The sequence below is a fragment of the Dromiciops gliroides genome, chromosome 1 (genome assembly GCF_019393635.1).
Source record: "Dromiciops gliroides isolate mDroGli1 chromosome 1, mDroGli1.pri, whole genome shotgun sequence".
NCBI classification, from domain to species: Eukaryota; Metazoa; Chordata; class Mammalia; order Microbiotheria; family Microbiotheriidae; genus Dromiciops; species Dromiciops gliroides.
Window position 1 is genome coordinate 30,018,182 of NC_057861.1, and position 27,337 is coordinate 30,045,518.

A 27,337-nucleotide genomic window follows, 5' to 3' on the forward strand; every position below is an offset into this window, starting at 1 on the left:
ACCCTGAGGAGTTTCCACTTCACAAAATAAAACATGTATTTTGACTCTAGTGTGGTTTTTCATTTGCCCGTTGGGTTATAGCCATAGAATAGTAATCGGCATCGTACAAAAACAACTAGGTAGGTAAAAGTTCTCATTACACTAAAGAGGGCTCTTTCCATGTATTATTTTACTTGTAGGAAGTTTCCTTTCCCATTAGAACAATCCCAGGGGAAAGGTATCCCTGTTGTAGGGTCTATGACTTCAAACCATGGCTCCTTGTCCTTATAAATCCCATCCCCTCCTGACATTGTTGCTATGAGAATTCCTCGTAATCAAGATGTTTCCATACTTTCTGCATTAGAGAAAACAGACCTCAAAATCACACTTGAAACAGTACTTCCTACAAGGTTCTTTCTGTTCATTAAGGAGACTATGGCACAAGAGACTCTGGACTTAGATAATCTGTGGGAGCCCGGGTTCCAACCTGGCCTCAGGCGCTTAGCTCTATGACTGTGGGCAAGTCACTTATTCTGAGCAATAGCATCCTCACCTGAAAAGTGGGGGTGTCCTGCAAGCCTGTGATGAGGATCACAGGAGAAAATGGATACAAACCTGTAAGTGCTACGTAAATGTCAACTATTGCTTTTCACCAGCATTCACAGGAATATGCATTTCTGTGTATGTCAACATTTTAATGGAAGCCCCTACAGTCAAGTGCTGACTTCACATTAACCTAACCCTAGAGTATCATGAGATCTCACGTCTACAGTGGGCCTGCTTAGTCCAACCAACCCCGCTCATTTTACAGATGAAAAGATGGAGCTTAAGTGACTCGCCCAGGGTCACATAAGCAATAAGCGGCAGATGCAGCCCTTGAACTCAGCTCTTCTAATTATTCAGCCGGTAATTTCTCCCACTTTCTGATTTAATTCCCTATGGTTCTTTAGGACGGCTAAAATTAACTTAACTGCAGGTGCCCCAAACTACAGACCAAAGGTTTTACGGGCGCCGATGCAGACAGGAAAAATGAAAGACCAGAAGATGATTAGTTCTTTCCCTCGAAGGCCTCAAAATCGAGATAAGACAAAACCCACAGTACAGGCAGTTTCAAGTTATCTTGCCCAAATGAGGCAGAAGTTGGGTTTGGAGTAACATTCTGTACTCCCGAGTCCCATTTATGACCTTTTCTAACAGCTGTGTCCCTTAAAGGAACAGTTCCTGAGGCCACTTTACTGTAGAATACTTTTGATAAGTCCTTTGATGTAGTGGGACAAACATGAAACTGGAAGTCAGAAGACTTGGTTTTAAGTCTTGGTCTTTGTGACTTGTGGGACGTCGGGGCAGTCACCCCCCTTTCTCTGCCTTGGTTTCCTCATTTATAAGATCAGGAGGTTGGACTAAATAATATTTTCTAGCTCTGATTCATACAATACTCCTTCATTTCAATTCATGCTACAGTTCAGAAAACTACTATAAAAATGATACATCTTACACTAGTCCCTGTTGTCATTTAAAAAAGAAACAGTCATGGTACGTGCAACAAGTTTTATTAGTCTTTAAGTTACATGGACAGAACAAAGCTATTAACACATTAAAATAAATTTAATTTTACTTATATTTAACAGAAGAGAAACTCTGAAGTAAACTGATGAACCTCAGATAAATGTTTCTTCAAAACAAGAGAGAAAAGTTCCTACAAGACTCCTCTAAAGTTAAAAAAAGATTAAGAAAAACATCAAGAGTTTGAGATTATTATGCTTTTTTATAAAACTACATGTTTCTTAATGGGCACACGTTTAAATATTCAGGTTGTAAAATTTAGTCACCTGTCCAATAAAATCCTTAAAATAAAAAAAAAATGAACAAAGCTCCAAATCAAAGCCTATGTTCAAGATGACTTTCCATGGAAAACCATTAGGGAAAAGCTAATTTGTAACCAACATATTCTATAAAACTGACAGCTTGTTTTCAGGCAAAACACCACCACCAACAGCTCCTGTGGGGGATCAACCCAAAGAGATCACGCGTGAATTCAGAGTATCAGTCGGTCCTCTCCTCCCTCCTGAATTACCTGACCAATGGAGGCTTGGCTTTGTTGTTTCAGAAAGCACTGTTTCTTACACTCCATCAGTTGCTCAAAATCACGCCACATTTTAGCTTGCTTCATATTAGGACCATGGCTTTCTCGTACAGATTTCTGTTTTTCCCGAAGTTTCTATTAGGAAATATCAAAAACAAGTGAATCTAAGTAGGAGGACAAATTTTAGTCACACGAATACTATATTTCACACATCTGAGTACTAGGCTAAACTCTACTGAGGTTGTCCTAGGATTCGTCAAAACTGAAGTCACTGAAATAAGTAACAGAAACTTAACTGTAATGAGATATCACAAATTTAAAAATGAAAATGTTGACAGAAAGTATATCTTGCAGAGTAGCAGAAGTGAACTTCTGTGGTCTCATTTGAAATATTCAATGTGAGCCTAGAAAATGAAAATTCTCCAAAAGGCTTTTGCTAGAAAAAGGTCTAATAGGAAACATGGATGATAAGCAAAAAACCCCCTCTATGTACTGCTTTTGTTATAAAGGACTGGAATAACTTAAAAATGTTCCAGTGGCAGTTTTTTAAATGACTGGTTACTTAATAAATATTCATTAAGTTGCATTAAGAATAAAGAATGCAAACACGCATTTGATAAAAACAACCAAAATACAATGTGTCATTGTTGTGTCTAGTTAAGAGAGAGATGAGAAGGTAGAAAAAAAGGTGACCGAGAAATGGTCAGAAATGCGGATAAAGAAATCCAAAGAAATGAATTATAGAAATAAATCTAGGGGGCAGCTAGGTGGTGCAGTGGATAGAGCACCGGCCCTGGAGTCAGGAGTACCTACCTGAGTTCAAATCTGGCCTCAGACACTTAACACTTACTAGCTGTAGTGACCCTGGGCAAGTCACAACCCCAATTGCCTCACTAAAAAAAAAAAAAAAAAGAAAGAAAGAAATCTATAGAGAAAGAGAAGAAAGGTCAGAGGAACAAAAGGGAGAAACAGAGACACACAATTGTAGAGATAAGAGAAAATATTTAAGAAATAAATATATTCTAAGAGAGTGAAAATGCTTTCAGAAAAAAAAAACCAAAAACCAAACTCAAACCACACCATAGGAGAATTGTTAATGCTATTACCTATTACAAACCCCAAGATCACATAGGAATTCAGATAATGAGATGGACTCAAAAAATAAGACAGAGAACATATACTTCACACAGAACCCTTTGGATTCCTATACCCTGTTAAAAATTTTTAAAGCTATATTGCAATTTTGCAACTAGAGGCACAAATGAGAATATCCTCTCTTAGTACTTGTCCCATGGACCATATAAATTAAAGGCTAGATTTGGCCGATAGGTTTGAGGTTCTCCACTGTGGGTATAGATGATAATGAAGGCACAGTTACTATAAACAGCAAAGGGAAAGAATTAAGAAGATACAGTTTGAACGGACTCCATAGACTATTGTACAACTGGCACATAAACTCAGTTGAAGGAGTATTACTAATCAAACTGCTTAAAATAGATGTTTTATGTTAGTTAACAAAATTTTTAAGTGACTCAAACCAAAAATATAAGTTCAAGGTGCTACTGCTTCAATGACAACATTTCTCAGGTTATTTTAATATTTAAGTGCATGGATGGGCTGGTGCCTGCTTGGACTGGCTCCTGACCGCTGACTGCTAAACTCTCAGTGTGAACACCAACACTACAAATCAAGCCTCGTCTGGTTTTGGTCATTGTCTAGACTTAAGAAATGTTAATGAGCTTTAGGCCTAGCAGTATGTCATGAATATGGTTTGCTGAAAGATGGTTGTTAAACATCTACCTGCACACCCCTGTTGTTTTTGAGAATCTTTGATGCTAAAAGGGGACTTTATGAATACAACGAATTCCTTCATGTAATCATTTACTTGCTAGCTCCTTTTATCACTAAGTCTTTTGAGGAGAATTGTTTTGTTTGTACTTGTAAAGTTATTAAAATTATTTATGGGATGTCATTTAGGATGTGAGATCACTGTAGAAGGGTGGGTCTAACAAAGCTTTTGAAGGGGAACTAAGGCTAAGGGGAAGAAATGGAACTTTGGACCAACTTGAAATAGTACTTAGTGAGTTCAAAGGTGCCCCCAAATCCTTAGGCTGGCCTTGGTGCTAGTGAGCTACAGGGATGCAGGTCTAGCCCAGGTGGTTGTGCAAAAGAATGGTAAACTTTGATCTGGAGCGGCCTGTGTTTTTCTTGTTTGGAAAGGCCACCTTACCTGTGGGTCTGCCCTAGAAGTGCAAGCCTGCTTTTAAGAGGTGTGTAAGGTATTGGGCTAAGAGACTTAACTGGTGTAGGAGGAGCAATGTTTGCTTTGCTGAATTCTACTACAAAATTATCTTCAAAGATCCTTTAGTTAGCAGAATGAACCCCCAAACTAAGAGACAAGGAAGAATTCTGAGATCACATATAGCCAATTAAGTTTAGGCCTATGGAAGAACTGGAAGACTAAAAAGCATTTTTGTTTATGTAATATTTTTTCTAAGCAAAAAGGGGATATTTAAAAAACAGAAAATGATAAAATATGTTTAGAAAAAGACATGTGCAGCATGTCCCAGTTATTTAGGTTGTAACAATAATAATAACTGCTCATATTTCTACAATAATGCTTTTCTCACACAGTCTTCTGACAAAGGCAGGGGAAGTATACAACATTCATTTCATAGATGAAGTCGTGCTGTGAGAAGTTCAGCGATTTGCTTGTCATTCAGACAGTGAAATGTCCACTTTTTTTTTTGGTGGGCGGAATGAGGGTTAAGTGACTTGCCCAGGGTCACACAGCTAGTAAGTGTCAAGTGTCTGAGGCCGGATTTGAACTCAGGTCCTCCTGAATCCAGGGCTGTTGCTCTATCCACTGTGCTACCTAGCTGCCCTGCAGACAGTGAAATATGTACCCACTCCCTGGAATCCAGAGATACTTCAGGTATTTGTAGGAGTGAATCTGTACTAGTGAAACCGGTAGATGACAGTTTGTAAAACGCCTGTTATTCAATGTAACAAAGGCTGTTTTGTTTCTCTGATGGAATGACAGTGTCAGTATGAAGGGAAAAAAATAACCTGGAACTCAGAACCAAGGCAAGGGAGAAAATCTATTTTCAAGGGGTCTCTTTCATTTCCCCATTAATATCAAGGAAATTCATTCCCAAATTATGCAGGGAGAGCGCATGTACACTGCAGTTGTGGAAACCATTTTCTAATTCTGATGTTTACCTTTGGAGCAAACGGTTTCTTAGAAGTTGATTCAATTGAAGTAAATGATTGTTTAAACAAGAAAAAACCAAGAGAAGTATGGATATTTTTTGCAGTTACCACTAAACTGCATAAATAATAAATGACTAACAATTTTATTTTTACTTTTAAGGAAGCTAAGGATGAATAAATCTTGTTTTTAAACACTATGATCATTTCTAGATCACAATACATTTCAATCATGGAATAAGAATCCTCTAATAGTACTTGACAATACTGCAACTCACCAATCTTAGCTGTCAGTACACAAGCATGTCAATACCATGCTAATGACTCACAAATGACAACGTCTGATTGCAAATTACATAGGAAGTGAAGAAAACTGGACAGTCAGCATGGATTATTCTTTACTATGTCACAGCAAGTTAGAAGAAAAGGAACTTAGCAGGATAAGGAGACAAGGGAAACCTGAAGAGGTAGAATGCTTTGCCTAAGGCCATGTTGCCCGTTGGTGGCAGAACTCGGCCAGAACCTGCTCATTCCAGTGCTGTTTCCATTTGCCCCTGCTAACCCTTAATGTTACCTATGACTTTATATTTTTTTTTTTAATTTTTTTTTAGTGAGGCAATTGGGGTTAAGTGACTTGCCCAGGGTCACACAGCTAGTAAGTGTTAAGTTTCTGAGGCCAGATTTGAACTCAGGCACTCCTGAATCCAGGGCCGGTGCTTTATCCACTGCGCCACCTAGCTGCCCCTACCTATGACTTTAAAAATACATTTAGATGATTTCTATTGATGACAGGGGCTGAAATCTTTAAGTTTAATAGCATTGATATTGCTTGATTTGGTCAGCTAAACACACATTCAGGGCCTGATTCTGAAGACCTTTTCTACTTTTCTTGTGGTCGTTTCAGTGCTTGATGATTCCTCCACCAGAAGGTGGGCAAGAAGAAGGCGTGCTGGGAACATTCAGGAGAGTAGGTAATATTTTCAGCAGCTCTGTTAAAGTTTTCATGGGGAAGAAAGATGAATGAATGAATGTCTACAATGCAGGTTTTGGATTATTATCATTTGTCTCTGTTCACCAATTAGTATAAATAATTAAGATCATCAATATATCATTTACACTTTGAGCTGGTAGTTCATTATGTCATTATTTGGGGGTTTTAACTGGATTATTACCAAGAATGTGATATTCAAGCTATTTAAGTATCTTTTCAAAACAATTCATGCTATCCCTATTTAAAAAAAAAACAACAAATTTGGAAGGGCTAAGGGAATCCTCAAGGGAACTAACTAAGAATAGAACTTTTGCCTGACTCCTACACAGCACCCTCTAAAGAGGGGATCACAACATGATTTGTCTATACAATAGTTTGACAGGTGGTTTCAAATGAACAATGTAGTCTTACCTTCCCAAGGTTTTCTTGTTCAGCAATATTCTTGGTATACTGTTCCCTAAGGAGCCAAGATAACAAGTGAACTGAATTGCTCATGTAACTCAATAATATTAACATCTCTACCTCAAAGTTCTATATAGTTTAAAGTGCTAATATGAGGAATGAAATTAGAATCCCCTTATAGTATTTTTTTTTTTGTGCGGGGCAATAGGGGTTCAGTGACTTGCCCAGGGTCACACAGCTAGTAAGTGTCAAGTGTCTGAGGCCGGATTTGAACTCAGGTACTCCTGAATACAGGGCCGGTGCTTTATCCACTGTACCACCTAGCTGCCCCCCTTATAGTATTTTAATAATTATCATCACTTTTATCTTCCTCAAATTTGTTTAGTCCTAATAAATGGTAATTTCAGAAGAAAAATAAAGTTACAAATATTTTAAAGAATACTTTGTATATAAACCATATCTGATTGTTAGTTGCCTCAGGGAGGAAGGAGGGGAGGGAGTGAAAGAGGGATAAAAATTGGAACCCAAAACTATAAACAAAAATGTTTATTATGAATAAAAAAAATGAAATTAAAAAAGACTACTTTATGATTTCACAGGTGTGGGGAATGCCTAGCAAAGAGACTGAGTGATATATATCCTCAACTTGCCTGTTCTTCAGTCTTAGAGAGCTACCAATGGCTAAGTGACCTGCTCATCAATAAGCCACTCATTATTCACTATAACACGCTGCCTCTCACAGAAAAATTAAGGGAACAAATATATTAAATACCACTTCTGTTCAATCTTCTTTTAAGGCAACATTAACACATTCCTGTAAATGCCACTTCATAATTTTAAAGACATCTTAAAACGAATTGTCTTTAAACAGAAAGCTGATAGTGTATAAGCACATACTGAATGGCTTTTATAGAAAAGTTCCAGTATAACTGAGTATGTGCATGTGCTCATCACCAGATGAGGCAGCCAGTGATGTTTCAAATGGCTGATGCAGGAAGGGCAAAGGAGGTAAAGCAAAGGATGTGGGGTTAGGACAAAGCTATATCTCGATGACCTGGAAGACAAGGAAGCTACCAGGGCCCCACATCTGGAATAGATAGAAGACTAGAAGAATTGTGTTTTGGGCATCTTGCTCAGGAGTATGTTATTGCACATTAAATAAAATAAAAATTTAGAAAACAATCTGGGGGATAAAGGGAAAAAAAGAAAGCCTAGAGCAGTCTTAAGTGACCAGAGACGGCCATTTAACAAAAAGAGTGGTCAACCTGGCTGGAACTGCGAGAATTAAGAGGATACAAAATACTGGATTGATCAAAAGTACTCATTAAAGTGCCTACTATGTACAAGGGCCTGTACTGGGGCTGAGGACATTAGAACAAAGAATGAAACAACGTGTAGATAGAATGACTCTATGGGGGAGATGAGTTAAGGGCAAACAAAGCCAAAATGCCCTAAAAGCTGCAGACTGGGGATATTACATAGGGATTCCATTTGATAGCCCAGCTCACACCCAGTAGGATGCTCCCAGTTCTACTGCCTTTGCAGCATCATGTGCTATAAAAAGCGGCGTAAGATGGGGCAGTCTATGCTTCAATGGTATTCGCTCGGTTAATGTTAGTAACTCAACTCTTGTTTTTAATTCTGTAAATCTGTAAACAAAGTCATGGAGGGTGCAAAGGTTCAAGGTAATATGGGGAAAACCAATTTAGAATTGTCTTAGGTTGAGAAGGTCTGTAGTAAATAAGAGGGGGGTTCAGAAGTAAAAAACAAATTCTAGTAGGCTCATTTTTCATTTATTGAATTAAAACTAAGTGAAAACAATGATCAAATTTGCTAAATGTGATGGTTTGTAGACCACAGCTCAGTTAAAGCTGTTTTTGTAAAGTAAAGATTATATGAAAACCATCCACTGATTGTGTTGGAACTATGAAAAGTCTGAATTCAGCCAGTGAAGTCAAGCTCTCTGTTTGAATCTCAGCCTCACTATTGTGACTTTGAACAAGCCACTTTATGTCTGTTTCTTCATCTAAAAATGGGGATTATAACAGCCTACCATATAGAGTTATTGTGGGGAAAGAAAGCACTTTGTAAATATTAAGAAACAACTGTGATTTGTTATAATTAATTATTATAGGTGTTTTTCAGTTTCCCAAAGGGCAAAAATTCTTTAAAAACAACAAGAAGAGGAAACTTATGTCCTTTTTTCAAAATAAAAACTGTGACACTAGACACTAATTTTAAACCAAACTAATCACTTTTATCTGTGGTTATACCAGAAAAAAGCTACAAATCTTTGAAATTTTTATTTAAAGTGTGTCTCTCATTAGTAATATTCAAATACACATATGTGAAGCTGTAACCCAATGAATTACACTTTGTTTTAATGTTCTCATCACATAATTCTGCTCTTGACACAATGAAGTGGTAGGAGATTATGATAAAGGAATGAGGCAAAGCATCTTAACTGGAAAACTGATCAGAAAGCTTAGCAATGACATTTTCTTCTTTACTATTTATAATGACAACATTGGAAGGAATGCAACTTAATTTTTTAAAACCTTCTATTTTTAGAGGCCAAAATGAACTTTTCACATTCCTTAGCATTGACCATGCAGATGTACTTGAGCTGAGTTGACGTTCAATAAAGACATCTGAATAAGTACGTTTTTGGTCCAATACGTTGTAGCCTTAGGAAAGGGCCTGTTCTATAAATAGTGTACTTTGAGTCCCACTTAAATTCCCATACAAATTGAAAAGATATTTAAATGCTGCAAAGAAAACTCATTTCTTAATTCCACTGTCTTTCTAAGAAAACTATCACTTCAAAATTGTTGCCTTACTCCAAATCTGGAAGGTCAAAGCAAAGCGATTATTTTCAGGATGGGAAAACTCCAACTTATTCTGTTGACGATTCAAACTGAACAGCTTGCATTTATGCATAGTGTGCTTATTATACTATATCCCCAGCACTACCAAGAGCTGAATAAAGCCATGCAAAGGCTATTAGAATTTATCCATTATTTGCATTCTTCACTTACTGGGCATTGCACACAGCAGGTGCTCAATACATTTTGAATGCTCAAAGTGCAGCCACTTCTGGGGCACAAAGCAACAGCCAGGCAGACAACTGGGGCTTACCCCGCAAGGAATGTGTCCAAAGAAACAAAGCTCTCTGCTTCCAAAGGGCATTAGATCATGGGATAAGATGCATCCACAGCAAGAAGAGCAAAGCTTGAATCGTGACGGTATCGAGATCTCCCCAACAAGCTGCATGGGGCTGTGATTTCCCTTCGTGCTGCTTGAGTGGATCCAATTCCAACTTGGGTTGGAAACATGTTACTTTCAAACAAATTCCCCTGAATTATCTCTGGGACTCATCACTCAAACACACTTTTACAGGAATGAGACCTGGAAGCGACCCTAGGGATTATCTAGTGCCACCTTCTCAGATGAGAAAACGGAGTGCCAGGAGATCCTGAAGAGTAAAGCCAGGAGGGTGAATAGAGAAAAGCACTTGCTATGGGCCAAGTGGGCGCTGTGGGCCTGACTCCAAAGCCAGTGTTTTTCTCCTTATCCCAACCTTCTAGGTTTTAAAATCCTAGAGTAGAATTGCTTTAGCTTCTAATAGGAGATCTGAAACCTAAATCTTCCTCTGAGAAGTTTTTTCCAAGTCTGTATTGTAAGCAGAACGATTTGGGGCCTGAGAATTTTCCAGTGATTTTTAGGTTGTGACCAAACAACAAAACAATCGGTCAATTCAGTAGTATTTAATTTTTTTAAAAAAAGGTCAGACCAGCAACTGAAGAGAATGGACAGTTTGCAAGGAACAGAAAAGGATTCCTTAAGATTTAAACCCGAACGTGCCCATTTCTGAACCAAAGATTTTTCTAACTGAACTACATTGAAGGAGCCCTGTAGCTCAGAATGCTGCTGTCAGGAATAAGAAATGTACTTGCCTAATTGCCTTTCGTTTTTCCTGCTGATCCGAAGAGACATAGGCCTTCATCTCATCAGTGGCACGCCGCAGCTGTACTTCTAGATTCTAAATGGAAAGAGAGAGAGCCTGGGAGACGTGCTGACTAAAACTCTCTCCCAAAGCTTCTAATCCATTTTGCCTTGTCTTACCTTAATCATGCAGTTTGTATAATGGTATCGACTCTCCTCTTGAAGACATTCTTCCCGAAGGCCTCTAACTTCCTACAACGGGATAAGAAAGGGTAGCATTCTTCAACATGTTAAAAGAAACCACCTTCTGTTTCACTAAGCATAGCTTCAAAAGCATAATTTGATTACAATCTTTCCTTTAGTGATTTTAACTTAACTGAAATACCAACAGAAGTTATCTCTTTCTGTAATGACTTTCAGGTGTACATGATCTATGGTTATGGAGAAAGCTGTTAGTTTACTCCAGAACACAACAATGAAGCAATGATGGACATCAAAGTGAGAAGAAAGGTCAAGGTTCAGGAGACAGCTGGCTGGACTAAGCAGTTTCCACCCAACATAGCAAAAGACAGTGAACACAGAAGAGCCAGGCAAACCAGCACCCAGACTGAGCAACCACATAAGGAGCACTTGCTGGGCTGCCAGAGGATGCATGTTGTGACAGGAGGAGCGAGGGCTTTTGTCGTGATCACTGCCATTAATTACATGTATGTGGTTAAAACCATTCTTCTCACCTGCTCTAGTTTGGACCGGTTACTTTCTAGGCCTGCAGCACAGCTGTCATACTGTGTTTTCTTCTCCTCACACTCCTGGGTCAGTTCCTGGTAGGAAAAGAGCAGAGAATTGTGAAAATGAAAACTGGGACTGGCTTGTAATCCTGTAACTGAGCCTTATACTCTGACTTATTTCTCTAAACCAAGGGGACATGTGAGAATCACTGCAGATGAGGCATTTACTCAAGTTGCATATTAAAAGATCAGGTGAATAAGCAACACACAAACTTCTAATGTTTATGTAATGTTTGTTCAGTACCATAACATTTGGCTGGTTTGTGTTGCTCAACAGAATCATAAAGATTTTATACTTTAAAAGTGCTAAGTTCATAATGTGTATAACAAAGACCAATACTAAAATATTAGTTTATTTAGGGTTTTAGGGGAGGGACAATAGAAAAATCACCTTAAATGCATTAGGAAAGATTTTTAGTACTAGTAAAAACACACTTCACTTTGTAGAATATATTTTAAATTATATTTAAAACTTTTCTTTGCAAAAACAAGATTTTATAATGAAAAATGAGAAATCTGTTAGTTATGTTCTATGGCCCTTACTTATAAACTTTTAGTACATTAATCTTCCTTGCACTAAAAACCCATGCTTGTATACATTCAATACTTTCCCCAGTGAACATTAATTCTAATTTCCAACTTGAGAAGCACTTTATTGGTAGACTCAGATCAGTAATTTCTATTCCCCATATTTGTCAACTTTTCCTATTTTTCTTTTATTTTTGGGGAGGCAATGGGGGTTAAATGACTTACCCAGCAGTAAATGAGCCTAACACTCATCAGAATTGGCTCAAAGACCTCAATCTCATTAGAATTGGCTCAAGGAGGGAATAATGTACACACTCCTGGGCGAAGTAATCTCTCTAACCCTACAGGAAAATAGGCGGGGAAGGGGATAAAGAGGGGCAAAAGAAGGAAGGGCAGAGTGGGGGAGGGGACAGACAGAAGCAAATCCCTTTTGAAGAGGGATAGGATGAAAGAAGATGGATAATACAATAAATATCATGGGGGAAGGGAATAGGATGGAAAGGAAACAGTTAACAATAGTAATCATGAAAAAGAGAAAAGGGGGAAAATTGTACAAAAAATATTTATAGCAACTCTTGGTGGAGGCTAAGAATTGAGAATCAAGGGAATGTCCATCAATTGAGGAATGATAGAAAAAGCTGTGCTATATGATTGTAATGGAATGGTCTTGTGCTACAGGAAATGACAAACAGGATGATCCCCGAAAAACCTGGAAAGACTAATGAATATCGATGTATAGTGAAGTGAGCAGAGCTGGGAGGACATTGTGCATAGTGACAGCAGTACTGTTCAATGAGCAATTGTGAATGACTTAACTACTCTCAGCAATGGAATGATCCAAGACAATCCCAAGGAACTAATGAGGAAGCTTACTATGTACCCCTATAGAAAGAACTGATAAAAAGAACACTTGTGGATCATAAATGACTTGTCCAGGGTCACTTAGCTAATAAGTGTCTACAGCTGAATTTGAACTCAGGTCCTCCTGACTCCACTGCTGGTGCTCTCTCCATGGCACCACCTAGCTGTTCCCCTATTTTTTCTTCATAGTCCTCATCTCTAGTTTTCTTTTGAAAATCAAATTAGCTAATGGCTTATTTATTTCATTATCTCCCCCACTCAAAACAATTCTTCATTAAAAAAATAATTTAATGATTGGTTTTGTTTTGCTTTGCTTTCAATTTTGTTAATCTTTTCTCTGATTTTCAGAATTTCTATTTTAGTGTTTATTCGAGGTTATCTAATTTTTTATTTTACATTTTTAGCTGCATGCCCAATTCTTTGATTTCTTTTGCCTTCTTTTGTTGATAAAAGTGTTTAGATGATTACTCTGACTACATCTCCGAAATTTTGGTATGTTGTCTTAATGCTGTTATTATCTTTAATTTAATTTAACCTATTTTTTTCTTTTTCTTTTTTTTGTGGGGCAATGAGGCTTAAGTGACTTGCCCAGGGTCACGCAGCTAGTGTCAAGTGTCTGAGGCTGGATTTGAACTCAGGTCCTCCTGAATCCAGGGCCAGTGCTTTATCCACTGTGCCACCTAGCTGCCCCCTAACCTATTTTTTTCTAAGATTTGTTCTCTAATTTACCAATTCTTAAGGACCCAGGAAAAGTCAGTGAACCACTCTATACTCTGGGCTGCTCCCAGACTATGGATTGCAGAGAAGGTTCTGGTCTTCATTGGTAAAGGGAGTTTCCTCATTTGAGAGTTCTAATGAAATCACAGGTCTAGTTCCTATTCCTAGAAAAGGTCTAACATGATATTTTTCAAGTTACTAGTTTCTGAGTGATTTTAAAATAGAGCAATGAATGGAGTACGGAGTAGCTCTACTGCATTTTATTTTGTAATCAATGCCACTGATCAAATTTGTCACAACATACAAGTTAATAAGGAAACAGGGTGGCAATTCACGTGAAATTTTTAAAAAATGTTCTAGAGAAAGATCAAGATTATTTTGGGGCTGAAAGTAAAGGAAGAACTCATGAATTTTTTTAAAAAGTCATGCCATTAAGCAATGTGATTAAGTGGACCTGAATTCAAATCCTGCCTCTAATCCTTATTCTCTGTATGATCCCTGGCTCAGCCTCCTCACCCATAAAATAAAGGCGGGATCAGACGTCCTCTCCAAGGTCTAATCCAGCTCTATAGCTGATTGGAAAAACTGAGCAGTAGCAGACAGAAATCAGGAGTGGAAATAGCTCACGAGTAAAACAAGTAGCAGTGTAAGCTCTTCCAAATGGGAGTAACTTTAAAAGAAAATGCTTAGGCTGCTAAGTTGTATCTCTGACTTGAAATGGGATTTAGTGGCATTGGGGAAGAATCAATTGAACTGAGTAGAGACACAGTTATCTATCTCTTTGTATAAGCAAGAAGCAGGCATATTGCTAGAGTTTGGGACTGCAGCAGTGATAAAGAAGGCCATGGAAGTAATTAAAGAAATGGCATTCCTATAACACTTCCAAGCATTTAAATTTGTTAAGGTGCATGATTCACTATGTGACTCACCATATGTATAACCAATAGATAGAATCACAGCAGACAAATGGGATATATAACTTGTACACCATAGACCTGTTCAGATGTTTTTTCCTAGGCTAACGAAGGATAATACAATGACCTTGTATATGTTACTTAAAATGTTTTTTTTTTTGCTTAAATTTTATATTTAATTATAGGGGTTCAATGCACTCAAATACATATTGATTAGATGTCTAATATGTACAAGTCTTTGCGCTAGGTGCTGGACTTAACAAAGACAAAAAACAAAACTGTCCCTGCCCTCAAGGAGTTTGCACTTCACTGGGGAGAAATAATAGTACACATTTAATCAACCAATCAACCAGCAAGGATTTATTAAGCAAGAGCTACATAAGTCAGGTGCCATGCTAGGCATCAAGAAAACAAATAGAGGATGAAATAATCCAAATTGGCAAGAAGCTGACGTTCTAATGGGAGAGACAAGACGTACATATATAAGTTTATACAGCATCAATAGTGTGTGAATAAATACAAATAAATGCAAAATAGTTTAATATGAGGTAGCTTGAGAGGGAGGGATCAGAAAAGGGAGGAAGTCGTACTGGACCTGCATTTTGAAGGAAGAGGCAGAATAGTATTGGCAGAGGTGAGGAGGTGGGGCATTCTAGGCAGAGGGGACAGCAAGGGCAAAGGTATGGAGGCAGAAGATAGAGTTTAGTGTGAGACACAGAGAAGTCAAGTTTGGTTGGACTGCAGTGTGGGAGGGAGAGAATTTCTAGAAAGATGGGTGGAGGCAAGATCGACAAGGGCCTTACAAGCTAAAGAGAACACCTGGTATTTGATGCCAGATGCACCATGGAACCACTGGAATTTGGTGAGTATGGGAATGACACAGTCTGTGGAAAGTCAAGTTGGGAGAAACTTGGAGGAGAAAGGCCAATAGGGAGTCTATTGCAATAAATGAGGCAGGAGGTCATGACAGCTTCAGCTCGGGTGGTGGCCATGTGAGGGAAGAGAAGCAGTGAGATACAAAAGATGTTGTGGAGGACAAAATGGCTAGATTTGGCAACTGACGGGATACATGAAGAGAGAGTGAGGAGTCAAGGAAAATGCTATGGTTATGAACCTTGGAAACTGGAAAAATGGTAATACCTTTGACAGAAGGACAGAAGTGTGGAAGAGGGTTGGGATCTGGGGGAATAATAATGAGCTGTTTGGGATTTATTGAGTGTGAGATACCCATGGGACACCACTATATCTAACAAACACATTGATGCAGGACTGAAGCTCAGGGGTGAGATGGGGTCTGGATAAATAAATCTGGGAGCCATTGGCATAGAGCTGATAATTAAACCTATAAGGGCTTATGAGGTTACCAAGAAGATAAGGAGAGAGAAGAGTAGGGGACTTTAGGACAGAGCCTTGGAAAACACTCGTGTTTAGGGTGTGTGATCTAGATGATGAATCAGCAGAAGAAACTGAAAAGGAATGGTCAGAGAAGGAGGAAGAGAACCAGGAGAGAGCAGTGTTATGGAGGCCAAGAGAGGAGAGTGTCTCAAGGAGGAGAGGGTGGTGAAAAGTGTCCAACAGTTAAGTGAATCACAAGGCAAACTGAGGAAGGAGAGAACAAGCCAGACATTCAACCATCAAGGCTGTTGAAAAGTTTTTTACAAAGGGCAAGAAGTTCGACTGAGAGACCTCTGAAGTTCTCTCTAACTCTAATGCTCCAATTTGGCTAGTCCTAAAGTCAGGCTAGAGGAGTCAGCAAAGGTCACAATGAAAGGCAAAGGCAGCCATCCAGCTACAAACAAGCAGCTGATGGGCCGTGAGTCTGACACCTCTGCTCACAGCCCACCAACTGCTGGGGCTGTGGCCTGCAGAAATCTGTTTCCATCTGAGTGTGACACCTTTATTCCAGAGCAAGATAAACATGGATCTAGAAAGAAGGGAGGGAACAGCAAAGGAAATTTCAAATGCCTTTTCAACAGATACAGAAACAACCCTATTTTATTACTCATGCTGCCTATTTCCACTGGGCTGGAACCAATGACCATATTTTACATAATTATAACTCTTAATAGTGTGAATTCAAATGCATGTGACCACTTCATGGGATTCCTATCTGTACTGACAGGAGCCTAGCTATGGGGTGGACAAGTAGGAGAAGGGGCTTTTCTTTTTTTGAGTGGGGCAATAAGGGTTAAGTGACTTGCCCAGGGTCACACAGCTAGTGAGTGTCAAATATCTGAGGCTGGATGTGAACTCAGGTCCTCCTGAATCCAGGACCAGTGCTTTATCCACTGTACCGCCTAGCTGCCCTGAGAAGGGGCTTTTATAACTTCAAGTCCTTTATCCAAGCAGTACATCCCTTTTACACTATGGAGAAGAGCAGATTTTAGGACCCCAGGGTAGTACTTTGTGAGAGCTCCATGTGTATAGAAAAGACATTGAGGCCCGGTGGTGACACTGTTGTGAGCTGACTTGGTCATGTGCTATCTTAGCAAAATGCCTTTGCTAAGGGCCAGTTGTATCTACTGGTTGACTGTTACTAGAAAGCACCCCTCGTGGGGGCTTGTGAGCTATGGTGTTAGAAGGCAGGCCTCAAGGGTTATCCTCTAGAGTTCAATTGTAACAGCCATCCCCTGGGGTCCCCCAACAAGCTAGGAGAGCAGTCCAGAGGGAGTGCTACATTTATTTCAGATCGTTTCCTACAGTCGGCAGAGCAGAAATATAACAGCACATTCCATCTATCCCATACTAAGAGTTGTCCTGGGCATGGCAGGGCATCAGACTTAGCCGAAGTCTGCTCTGCTTCTTGGACCTTCAATAGTCCTGAGGCTGGCAGCTGACACTCTTTAGTCACTGAAAGACTGATAATCCTCAAGGCATATACAGGGATTCAAAACCAAATCTGTAACGTGGGGAGATTAAATGAACACTGCTAATATCACATGGCTGGGGCCAAATGACCTGGATTTGTGGGGGGCACTCACCTTCAGCCTGCTAATCTTTAAAGTGGCGGTAAGAACTAACTTCCAGGTAATGGCATCTCATTACACACCATGAGATACGGTGGCATGCCACACAGTACCTTCATTATTCTGGAGTTAGGCTGGCACCATTCCATATCAGCAGGCTCTCGGCCTTCACCTGGTCACAGAAGAGTGTGACCACGTATTCAGAGCACTTACTTGCAGAAAAGTTAAATTGGGAATGTCACCTAACTGATTTGTGTTTAAGATAATTTCTTCAAATAATCTAAAGTCCACAATAATTAAGAAAAATAAATGACACAAGGCCCTTTTACTCCTTTGTTTTTGATGAATCATCATTTCTACGACTAGCCTCACGAAACAGGAAAGACACATTTATAATTCTAATGACTTCAGCAAAGTGTCAATACCGAATAGAGAGTGTTTACAGACACCATCTCCCCAGCAGGGCTACCTACCTGGCACTTCTGTCGCAACTGTCTCAGCTCTTTGATAATTGGGGCTAACGCTGACTTCTTTTCAGCCACCAGTGAATTCAGTTTTTTTACCTGTCATAAGAACAAAAAGCATGAACATGTGTGCTATTGTTAGAAGGTTAATGAGATGAATTCTGAAAAACCTAACAAGTTGGAGAGATGCTAAAAGCTAGGACCTTCCTCCCAAAGCAAACACTGGCCCAGCAAATATTTTTTACTCGTTGCCACAGAGAACTTGTTGATTGGTATAGAAACATTTCGTAAAGGCTATCTGAGGATGCACGTCACACTTATTTGGAAACCATTTCTCTTTCTCTTGTCCCAGACTTGGCTGTTTAGTTTCTCATCTGCTTCCTAGACCCCCGAACAAAGAAGAGAAAAGAGCCACAGCATCACCATTTCCGACATGCCGTCCAAGGTTCGTCCTTTCACCTCGTCCACTTCACTCTTTAGTGCAGATACCCTCTCTAGCTCCTCCTGGGTGTAACTGTAGCCAGAGATGCCCTTTTTGTCCTCAATGGTTTGCTGGTGAGCAAAGAAAACAGAAAGAAAACCCCACAGAATGAACATGAAAGCTTCGGAAATCACAAAACAAGTTCCCAGATTTCATTATGGCATAGCATCAAATAGGTAAATGAACACACTTGATTAGAATCTTAAAAGTACATTGCACATCTTGAAATTCAAGAGATTCACATGCCTGTGTGGGTCCAATCACGCTTAGTTTACCTATGGTATTTACTGGCATATATAAGATGTGTTTTCAGGGTCAGATTTAAAATCCACGAGTACTCAGTGGTATCTATCAATAGGACCACTACAAGCATCTTTGTCTAAAGGAGCCCCAAGGGGGTAAACACAGTATTTGGCTTCATGTGTCCTTATCTGTAGTCCCATAAAAGACTGATGTGGGAAACCGCTTCTTATTTCTATCATGGAAGCAAGACAATTTTTGATTGATTCTAGATTTGCATTCCCCCCTCCCCCCTGAATTCTTATTTCATCAATTTGGGGGTCTTTATTTGCTCAACAAATTTATATTCTGATGTTCATATCTGTACTGAAGATGGAAATTAAGAGTTTTAGATATATATGATTTCTGATTATTGCATATAAACCAAAGACGTGCCAGAAACAGCAGGTTGTAAAAACAAGTTTGCCTATAATGAAACTATTAAATAAATGCTTCATAAAAAGGCAAAACTATGCTTTCTTTTAGAAAGTGTAAAGGGTCACAAAAGCCTGGAAGGGATTAAAAAGTCTAAGGATGATAAGGACTGAAAAAATGCAAAGGACTTTGGAAAGAAGAATCACTGGGGACCTTGGAGGGGACAAGGTCTGAAGACTGGCTGGGGGAGAGGAGAAAATGAAACTACAGGGGATTAAGGAGGGAAACGGACGTAAGAGATGAGAGCTGGATGTTTAAGGATCCTGGAAGCCAAAGACTGAGCCTGGATGGTAACTAGCATGGTCAAGGGACGAGATTTTTAAAAAATGGGGGGAGCCCTATCTAGTGAATACTCCTTTCTATTCATTTTGGGTTCGGACATCTTCCATGATGAGCAACAAAAAAATCAGTAGATGTGCCCAAGTTGGGGCTAAAATGATGTAAAAAAGGCATTGATCTTATGCAAGAATTTCTGTAACATAAGGCAAAACTAGTGCTGTGCTGCAAAATAAATCCAAAAACTCAAGTGCTTTTTCCTTTGCAGTGAAACAAATAGCAACACTCATTTCCTAGTTTTACCAGGGGAAATGCTGACTTGACAAAGAGGTACAAATCCATGCAGTTTCTTGCTCTTATGCTGACAACAACCTAGGTGAGAGCTAGATGACATTGTGTTACCAGCTGATGCTGAATGTTCTCGTGACGCTGCTTTAACAGTTCCTCAGTCCTCTGCAGAAGGCCAAATTCCGCTTTATATTCCGCTATTATTTGATGCTTCTTTTTGAAAACTGTACTCTTACTCCGAAGTTTACTAACATAACGTTTAAACTGAAAGAAAGGAGAATACAGTCACTTGTAATTCAATTTGCAGAATAGAGAAATTGTGGAATTTAACATTATTTTCTCTTGTATTTGAGGCAAAGTGGCCCAGTGGATAGAGCACGGGACCAGGAGTCAGAAAGAACTAAGTTCAAATCCAGCTTCTGACAGCTAGCTGAGTGACCTTGGGCAAGGCACTTCTGGCTGCCTTAGTTTCTTAACCTTTAAGAAGAGGGAAAATAGGGGGCAGCTAGGGAGTGTAGTGGATAGAGCACTGGCCCTGGATTCAGGAGTACCTGAGTTCAAATCTGGCCTCAGACACTTGACACTTACTAGCTGTGTGGCCCTGGGCAAGTCACTTAACCCCCATTGCCCCACAAAAAAAAAAAAAAGAATATGGATAATAATAGCACATACCTCTCTGGATTGTTGTGAGGACAAAATGAGATCATATTTATAAACATTTTTGCAAACTTTGGAGTGTGTATAAATACTTATTATTACTTCCCTACAGGCCACAAAACTTTATTTCATGTGTCATGAAGTTAGGTGATAGAAATCATTTGGCTTAATTAAGAAAGTTGGGACATTTAAAAAATATTTTAAAACCACAGGCTTAATTAAAATATTCTTGATTTTTTATTTGTCATCTAAACAGCCCCCAAGATTCAATGCAAATATGTGAAATCTTGGTCTTGTTTATTCATCTAGGCTTTATAATGCTCCAAAGCAAAAAGAACGTTGTCCTATAATAAGGCTCTTGCAAGAGAAAACAAATAGCTGGAAGATGTTATGAGTTGTTATAGTAATTCTATATGTTAGAATCCATTTATTCACATGTTAAAAAGAAATAGATGAATGGGTAGGAGACAGGGAAGGAGACAGAGAAGAAAATACAATTTTAAATGAGGATAAATAGTTGTGTTCTTTTAGTAGCAAAGTATGAGACAAACTAGGATTAAAAACAAAGTTTGACAATTGTAGTTACCATTTTGTCACTTGGGAAATCCACACATACTAAGAAGCTCTGATCTCTGTGTCTAAGTCATTAGATTAAAATGTACCTTCAAGTGTTAGAAAGCTGTAGGAGACTGAAGGATGCTAGAAAGATTTATAGGAGATAAGTCTGATAGTGTCATGTGGTTAGCTATCACTGCTAGTAAAAAGTGATATTATGGCCAAACATGCCATCGCTAAGGAAAGAATATGTATTTATGAAGTTTGTGCCAAATAAATGTCATGGACAGAAGGCAGTGTAGTATTTAAAGGAATTAATTTCATGGCTAACAATATAACACCACTCCCAGTTAGTGGCTTTTAGGGAAAGCACCTGAAAACTTTCCAACCAATGGGAAAAGTTTCTGATACTCTTGAAACTGCAGAGTTTAACACTGCATACCTCTTCTGTATGCTCATAGATACCAAAAATGCTGCTCCCTTCAGGTTCTTTTTGCTACCTACCATAAATTTGATACATTCTATAATACTTGCATTACATTTAGTTTATTAATAAAGTTTTCAACAAAGTACTTAACCTATTGCATTAAAAATAAACTATTCATACCAATAAAAAATAATTATTTGCATAATGTCTGGCATATATTAGGCACTTAGGAAATGTTTATGGAATTGAATACTTCTTAAAATTATCCTATTTTGGGGTAGCTAGGTGGCGCAGTGGATAAAGCACTGGTCCTGGATTCAGGAGGACCTGAGTTCAAATCCAGCCTCAGACACTTGACACTAGCTGTGTGACCCTGGGCAAGTCACTTAACCCTCATTGCCCGCCCCCCCCCAAAGAAATTATCCTATTTTTAGTGTTTTAAAGGCTAATTCTTCTAAACATAATAATTAAAATTTTAAGATTTAAAAAAAGATTTTACTTTATAAAATTCAATTTTGGGGGGAGGGCAATGAGGGTTAAGTGACTTACCCAGGGTCACACAACTAGTAAGTGTCAAGTGTCTGAGGACATATTTGAACTCAGGTCCTTCTGAATCCAGGGCTGGTGCTTTATCCACTGTGCCACCTAGTTGCCCCCTTCAAATATTTATAAAGTATGGTTTTTCTCAAAGTATTATCTGACTCTTGAATACGCAAGAAAACTGCCAGCCAATTCAAAGATGCTTTAACTTAAAGTTCTAATATTAAGTAATCTTGCAGTACCAGTTTTTGGCATCTCTGAAAAAATTTTCTACTTCAAAATTTTAAAAGATTTTGGATATTATGAATCAGGGGGAGAAAGATGATTCCAAATGTTTTGTTAATGAAGAAGGCTAATCTATTCATAGTAAATGAGAACCAGTTTCAAAACCTTAAATTGCACTAAAGTTAACTAGTGTCTAATAACTTGTGAATTTTCCTTTTGAAGAATCAGTGCTTAAGCCTGACATAACCATAGATTCAGAATCCCTAGAGTAACTATATGTTCTATTAAAAGTGTCCTGGGCAAAGTGCCCAAGATGAAATCAGCCCTGTTCATCTGCCATCCTTTGTAAGATCTAGGCCAGAGCTCTTTCTATCTTGCAGTACTCCAAAACTATTTTTAAAGCAAAAAGCTATAAAAGTTTTTGGTGAAAGAACAAATCCACAAATTACTCAATGTGCTCAATGCAGATTGGACTGCATGCGGCTTCTGACGACATGCTGTTTTACATTGTACATACAACCAATGGCAAGGAAAGGCAAGGTCAAATACACTGTCCTACCATACAACAGATCAAGAGCTTGGGTATCAGTGTGTTGAGGTCATCACTGTCTTCTTCTTTTTTTTTTTTTTAAACCACACATAAATATGCAATTATCTGGAAAAAGTAATGCACATTTCCAGATCTCTTGTTCTTAGGGAAAAGAAAGTACTCAGGCATTCTAGGATAGTACTTTCTTAACAAAAGAATTAATATTCATATGCCCCAGTCAAAAAGAGGGATGTCATTATTCCAGGCCAAGATATGATATGGGAAAAAATATCATCGAGTAATTTATTTTTGTGGTTGTTGTTCCAGTTTCTCCTTTTTTGGGGGGGTGGGTGTCTGCTTTTTTAGATACGTTTCTTGTAAGCAACAGATTATGGGGCTGGTTCCCTCCTTCCCTGTATTCTTTTTGTTGTTTGGTCATTCCAGTCATGTCTAACTCTTTGTGACCTCATTGGTTGGTTGGTTGTTTTTTAAATCATAAAAATATTTTATTATGTTCCAGTTACATGTAAAGATAGTTTTTTCAACATTTATTTTCAAATGATTTTTTGTTTTGTTTTGTTTTTAGTGAGGCAGTTGGGGTTAAGTGACTTGCCCAGGGTCACACAGCTAGTAAGTGTTAAGTGTCTGAGGCCGGATTTGAACTCAGGTACTCCTGACTCCAAGGCCAGTGCTCTATCCACTGCGCCACCTAGCTGCCCCTCAAATGATTTTTAGTTCCAAATTTATCTCCATCCCTTCCCTCCCCAAGACAAAAAGTGATCTGATACAAGTTAAATATGTACAATCACATTAGACCTATTTCTGCATTAGTCATGCTGTGAAAGAAGAATCAGAACAAAAAGGAAAAACCTCAAAAAAGAAAAAACAAAAACAAAAGTAGAAACAGTATGGTTCAATATGCATTCAGAATCCAGTTCTTTTTTCTGGATGGGGAGAACATTTTCCATCATGAGTTCTTTGGAATTGTCTTGGATCATTGTATTGCTGAGAAGAGCCAAGTCTATGACAGTTGATCATCTCACAATGTTGCTGTTACTGTGTACAATGTTTTCCTGGTTCTGCTCACTTCACTTAACATCAGTCCACTTAAGTCTTTCCAGCTTTTTTCTGAAATCTGCCTGCTCATCATTTTTTTGGGGGGTGGGGGGCATTGAGGGTTAAGTGATTTGCCAGGGTCACACAACTAGTAAGTGTCAAGTGTCTGAGGCTGGATTTGAACTCAGGTCCTCCTGAATCCAGGGCCAGTGCTTAATCCACTGTACCACCTAGTTTCCCCTGTGCTCATCATTTCTTTTTTTTTAATCATAAAAGTATTTTATTATTTTCTAGTTCCACGTAGAAATAGTTTTCAACATTTGCTTTTATAAGATTTACAGTTTCAAATTTTTTCCCTCCCTCCCCCTTCCCCAAGACAGCAAGCAATCTGATATGGGTTATATATGGACAGTCACATTAAACATATTTCTGCATTAGTCATGCTGTGAAAGAAGAATCAGTGTGCTCATCATTTCTTACAGCACAATAGTATTCCATTACATTCCTATACCCCAACTTGTTCAGCCATTCCCCAACTAATGGACATTCCCTTGATTTCCAATTCTTTGCCACCACAGAGAGAGCTGTTATAAATATTTTTGTACATGTGGGTCCTTTTCCTTTTTTTATGATCTCTTTGGGATACAGACCTAGTAGTGGTATTACTAGGTTAAAGGATATGTACAATCCCGCCATTTGGGATTTTCTTGACAAAGAGACTGGAGTGGTTGCCATTTGTGTCTGAAGCATTTTTTGAACTCAGGTCTTCCTGACTCCAGGCCCGGTGGTCTATCCATTATACCACCTAGTTGCCTACCATCTTATTCTAGGGCAGTTTTAATGAATGACAAATCTTTTTGATTCAATGGTGCCTTAAAGTTTAGTTAAAAACAAACACACACATAATTATTTTAAAAGAAAAAAATGTTTTCATATAAGAATAGGTATGTTTAATTGTACACAGTATCAACAACATTATATGTTGATCAACTGTGATAGACTTGGTTCTTCTCAATGGTCCAAGATAGTTCCACAGGACTCATGATGGAAAATGTTCTCCAAATCCAGAAAAAAACCAAACTGTGGAATCTAGATGCAGATGGAACCATACTATTTCTATTGGTTTTTGTTGTTGTTTTTCTTTTTTGAGGTTTTTTCTTTTTGCGCTGATTCTTCTCTCATAACATGACTAATGCAGAAATATGTTTACTGTAATTGTACATATTTAACCTATATCAGAATACTTGCTGTCCTGGGGAGGGAGGAGGGAGGAAGAAAAATTTGAAACTAGAAATCTTATAAAAACAAATGTTGAAAACAATCTCTAAATGTAACTGGAAAATAATAAAATATTTATATGGAAAAAAAAGAATAAAGGGAAGTCCCTTCTTCCAAAAAAAAAAGAATAAGTACGTTTAAATCATTATGACAACTATGAAGTCACTTAGAAAATGCATAATTTCACTTGTTTCTTTACAAACTGATATCTCGGAGCTCACTGCCCAGTCATCAATTAAGCAGCTACCACATACAATGCAACGCGCTTCTCTAGCTGCTGTGGGTCATGCAGAGACAAATGGGATGTGTGATGAATGCAGTCAAGGGACTTTTTTAAAAGATAAAGTAAAAGAGCCACAGAAAATTGTAACCCACATTAGCATACTTCCCAGTGTTCTGCCTATGCCCAGATCCTGGTCACTTGCCCTCTGGCCTCAGTCTTCTTCCCAGAGTTGAGTTTTGAACCAGACTGACTTGCCCCCTGCCCCTGGGGGGATTCTTCAGTTTCCCCACCTTGTATTGAGACAGGTTTTCTGGTGCTTCATAGGACACGTTACTTCCTGCCACAAGGCTGGACTTCAAGGGAGGTCCCTTAATAATGACTACAGTATATAGTAGCAGACAACGAAAGGAAGGAAAACTAGTACATTAAGAAAGATAATGCCAGGGGCAGCTAGGTGGCACAGTGGATAAAGCACCGGCCCTGGAGTCAGGAGGAGCTGAGCTCAAAGCTGGCCTCAGACACTTGACACTTACTAGCTGTGTGACCCTGGGCAAGTCACTTGACCCCAATTGCCTCACTAAAACAAAACAAAACAAAAAAAAAGAAAAGAAAGATAATGCCAACACAAATATCCTACTAACATCATTTTACATTTAGGGAGGTAGTTTTGCTATCAATAAAGGACTTGAGGTGAGACTTGTGTTCATATCCTGGCATTAAAACTTGTTACATGTGTGGAGCTTGGTAAGTCCTTTCACCTTCATGTCTGTTTCCTCATCTGTAAAATGGAATCACCAAGCTTGTACTACATGAGTATCACAGGGCTGATGTGGGGCAAGTGCTTTGTGAACCATAAAGCACTAAAGAAATTATCATCATTATCAAATGGGGGAGAAATTGGCAAATACTTCCCCACCGAAGTGGAGGGCCTCAAATTCAGGGCTGAAAGGGATCTTGGAGATCATCTAGCCCAATCTATCCAGAAAGATTATTGACTTGCCCAAGGTCACAAAGGAAAGAAGGAGGAGAGTTAAGATTTGAAGTTAGGTCCTCTGACTCCAAGTGCAGTATTTATTCCACTGTACTTCTATGATGATCAAATTCACTCCCCCAAACCCTGAAGATGAATGAAGCCTCACTTTATTTATTCAGTCATTTGTGTGTTTATTTTTAAGATTATCCAAGCTGTATAAATTGTACAAACTCAGTGCATAATAGCTTGGTGTGTGGACTTCACTAAGAAAGGGTCATTTATGGATTTAATTTTTAAAAAGTTCTTCAGTTCCAAATTCTCTCCCCACCTTCTACCTCTTCTCCCACCCATTGAGAAGGAAAGAAATACAATACCCATTATGCATAGGAAGTTATGTGAAACATTTTTACACATCAGTCACATTGCAAAAAAAAGGGCATTAAAATAAAGGAGAAAAACATTCTGCAATCTGCTCAGATGCCATCAGTTCTTTCCCTGGAGTAGAGAGCACTTTTCGTCATGAGTCCTTTGGAATTGTCGGGGATCACTGTATATTGGTCAGAGTTGCTTAAGTCTTTCACAACTGATCACTGTTACAATATTGTTGTTATCTTGTGTGTGGAATGTGCTCCTGGTTCTGCTCACTTCACTTTGCATTAGTTCATAGAAGTCTCTCAAGGTTTTTATGAAACCATCCCGCTTGTCATTTCTTATAGCACAATAGTATTCCAACACAATTCTATATTTGTTCAGCCATTCTCCAATTGATAGGCATGACTTCAATTTCCAATTCTTTGCCATCACAAAAAGAGCTGCTATAAATATTTTTGTACATATGGGTCCTTTTAATTTTAAAAAATTTTTCTTTGATCCCTTTGGGGGTACAGACCTAGGAGTGGTATTACTGGGTTAAAGGGTTTTGTAGCCCTTTGGGCACAGTTCCAAATGGTTCTCCTGAAAGGCTGAACCAGTTCACAACTCCAACAAGAGCTCAGTAGTATCCCTATTTTCTCACATCCCCTAGAGCATTTGTCATTTTCCTTTTCTATCAGGTTAGCAAATCTAGTGGGTGTGAGTTGGGTACCTCAGAGTTTTAAAATTTGAATTTCTCTAATTATTAGTGATTTAGAACATTTTTTCATGTGACTATCTATTACTTTGATTTCTTCTTCTACAAACTGCCTGTTCATAAACTTTGACCAACTATGAAATATTTAGAAAAGAGATGAATAATTCTAAAAGCATGCTAAGGCTTGGTGAACTTTTT

The 27,337-nt window shown here is 38.6% G+C and overlaps 1 protein-coding gene across 3 annotated transcripts in view; it reads right to left on the minus strand.

Moving 5' to 3' along the window:
- Positions 1-1,540: 1,540 nt before the first annotated feature.
- IFT81 (intraflagellar transport 81) overlaps positions 1,541-27,337 on the minus strand; it is an 81,002-nt gene continuing 55,205 nt past the window's right edge. For all 3 annotated transcript variants that reach the window (XM_043975102.1, XM_043975103.1, XM_043975104.1), the window contains 8 exons: positions 19,722-19,871; positions 18,272-18,400; positions 17,858-17,947; positions 11,345-11,431; positions 10,791-10,862; positions 10,622-10,707; positions 6,675-6,720; positions 1,541-2,197 (listed from right to left, as the gene is read on the minus strand). In XM_043975102.1, the coding sequence (XP_043831037.1) occupies positions 2,015-2,197; positions 6,675-6,720; positions 10,622-10,707; positions 10,791-10,862; positions 11,345-11,431; positions 17,858-17,947; positions 18,272-18,400; positions 19,722-19,871 (843 nt within the window). In that variant the 3' untranslated portion in view covers positions 1,541-2,014. The remainder of the gene's footprint in view (positions 2,198-6,674; positions 6,721-10,621; positions 10,708-10,790; positions 10,863-11,344; positions 11,432-17,857; positions 17,948-18,271; positions 18,401-19,721; positions 19,872-27,337) is intronic.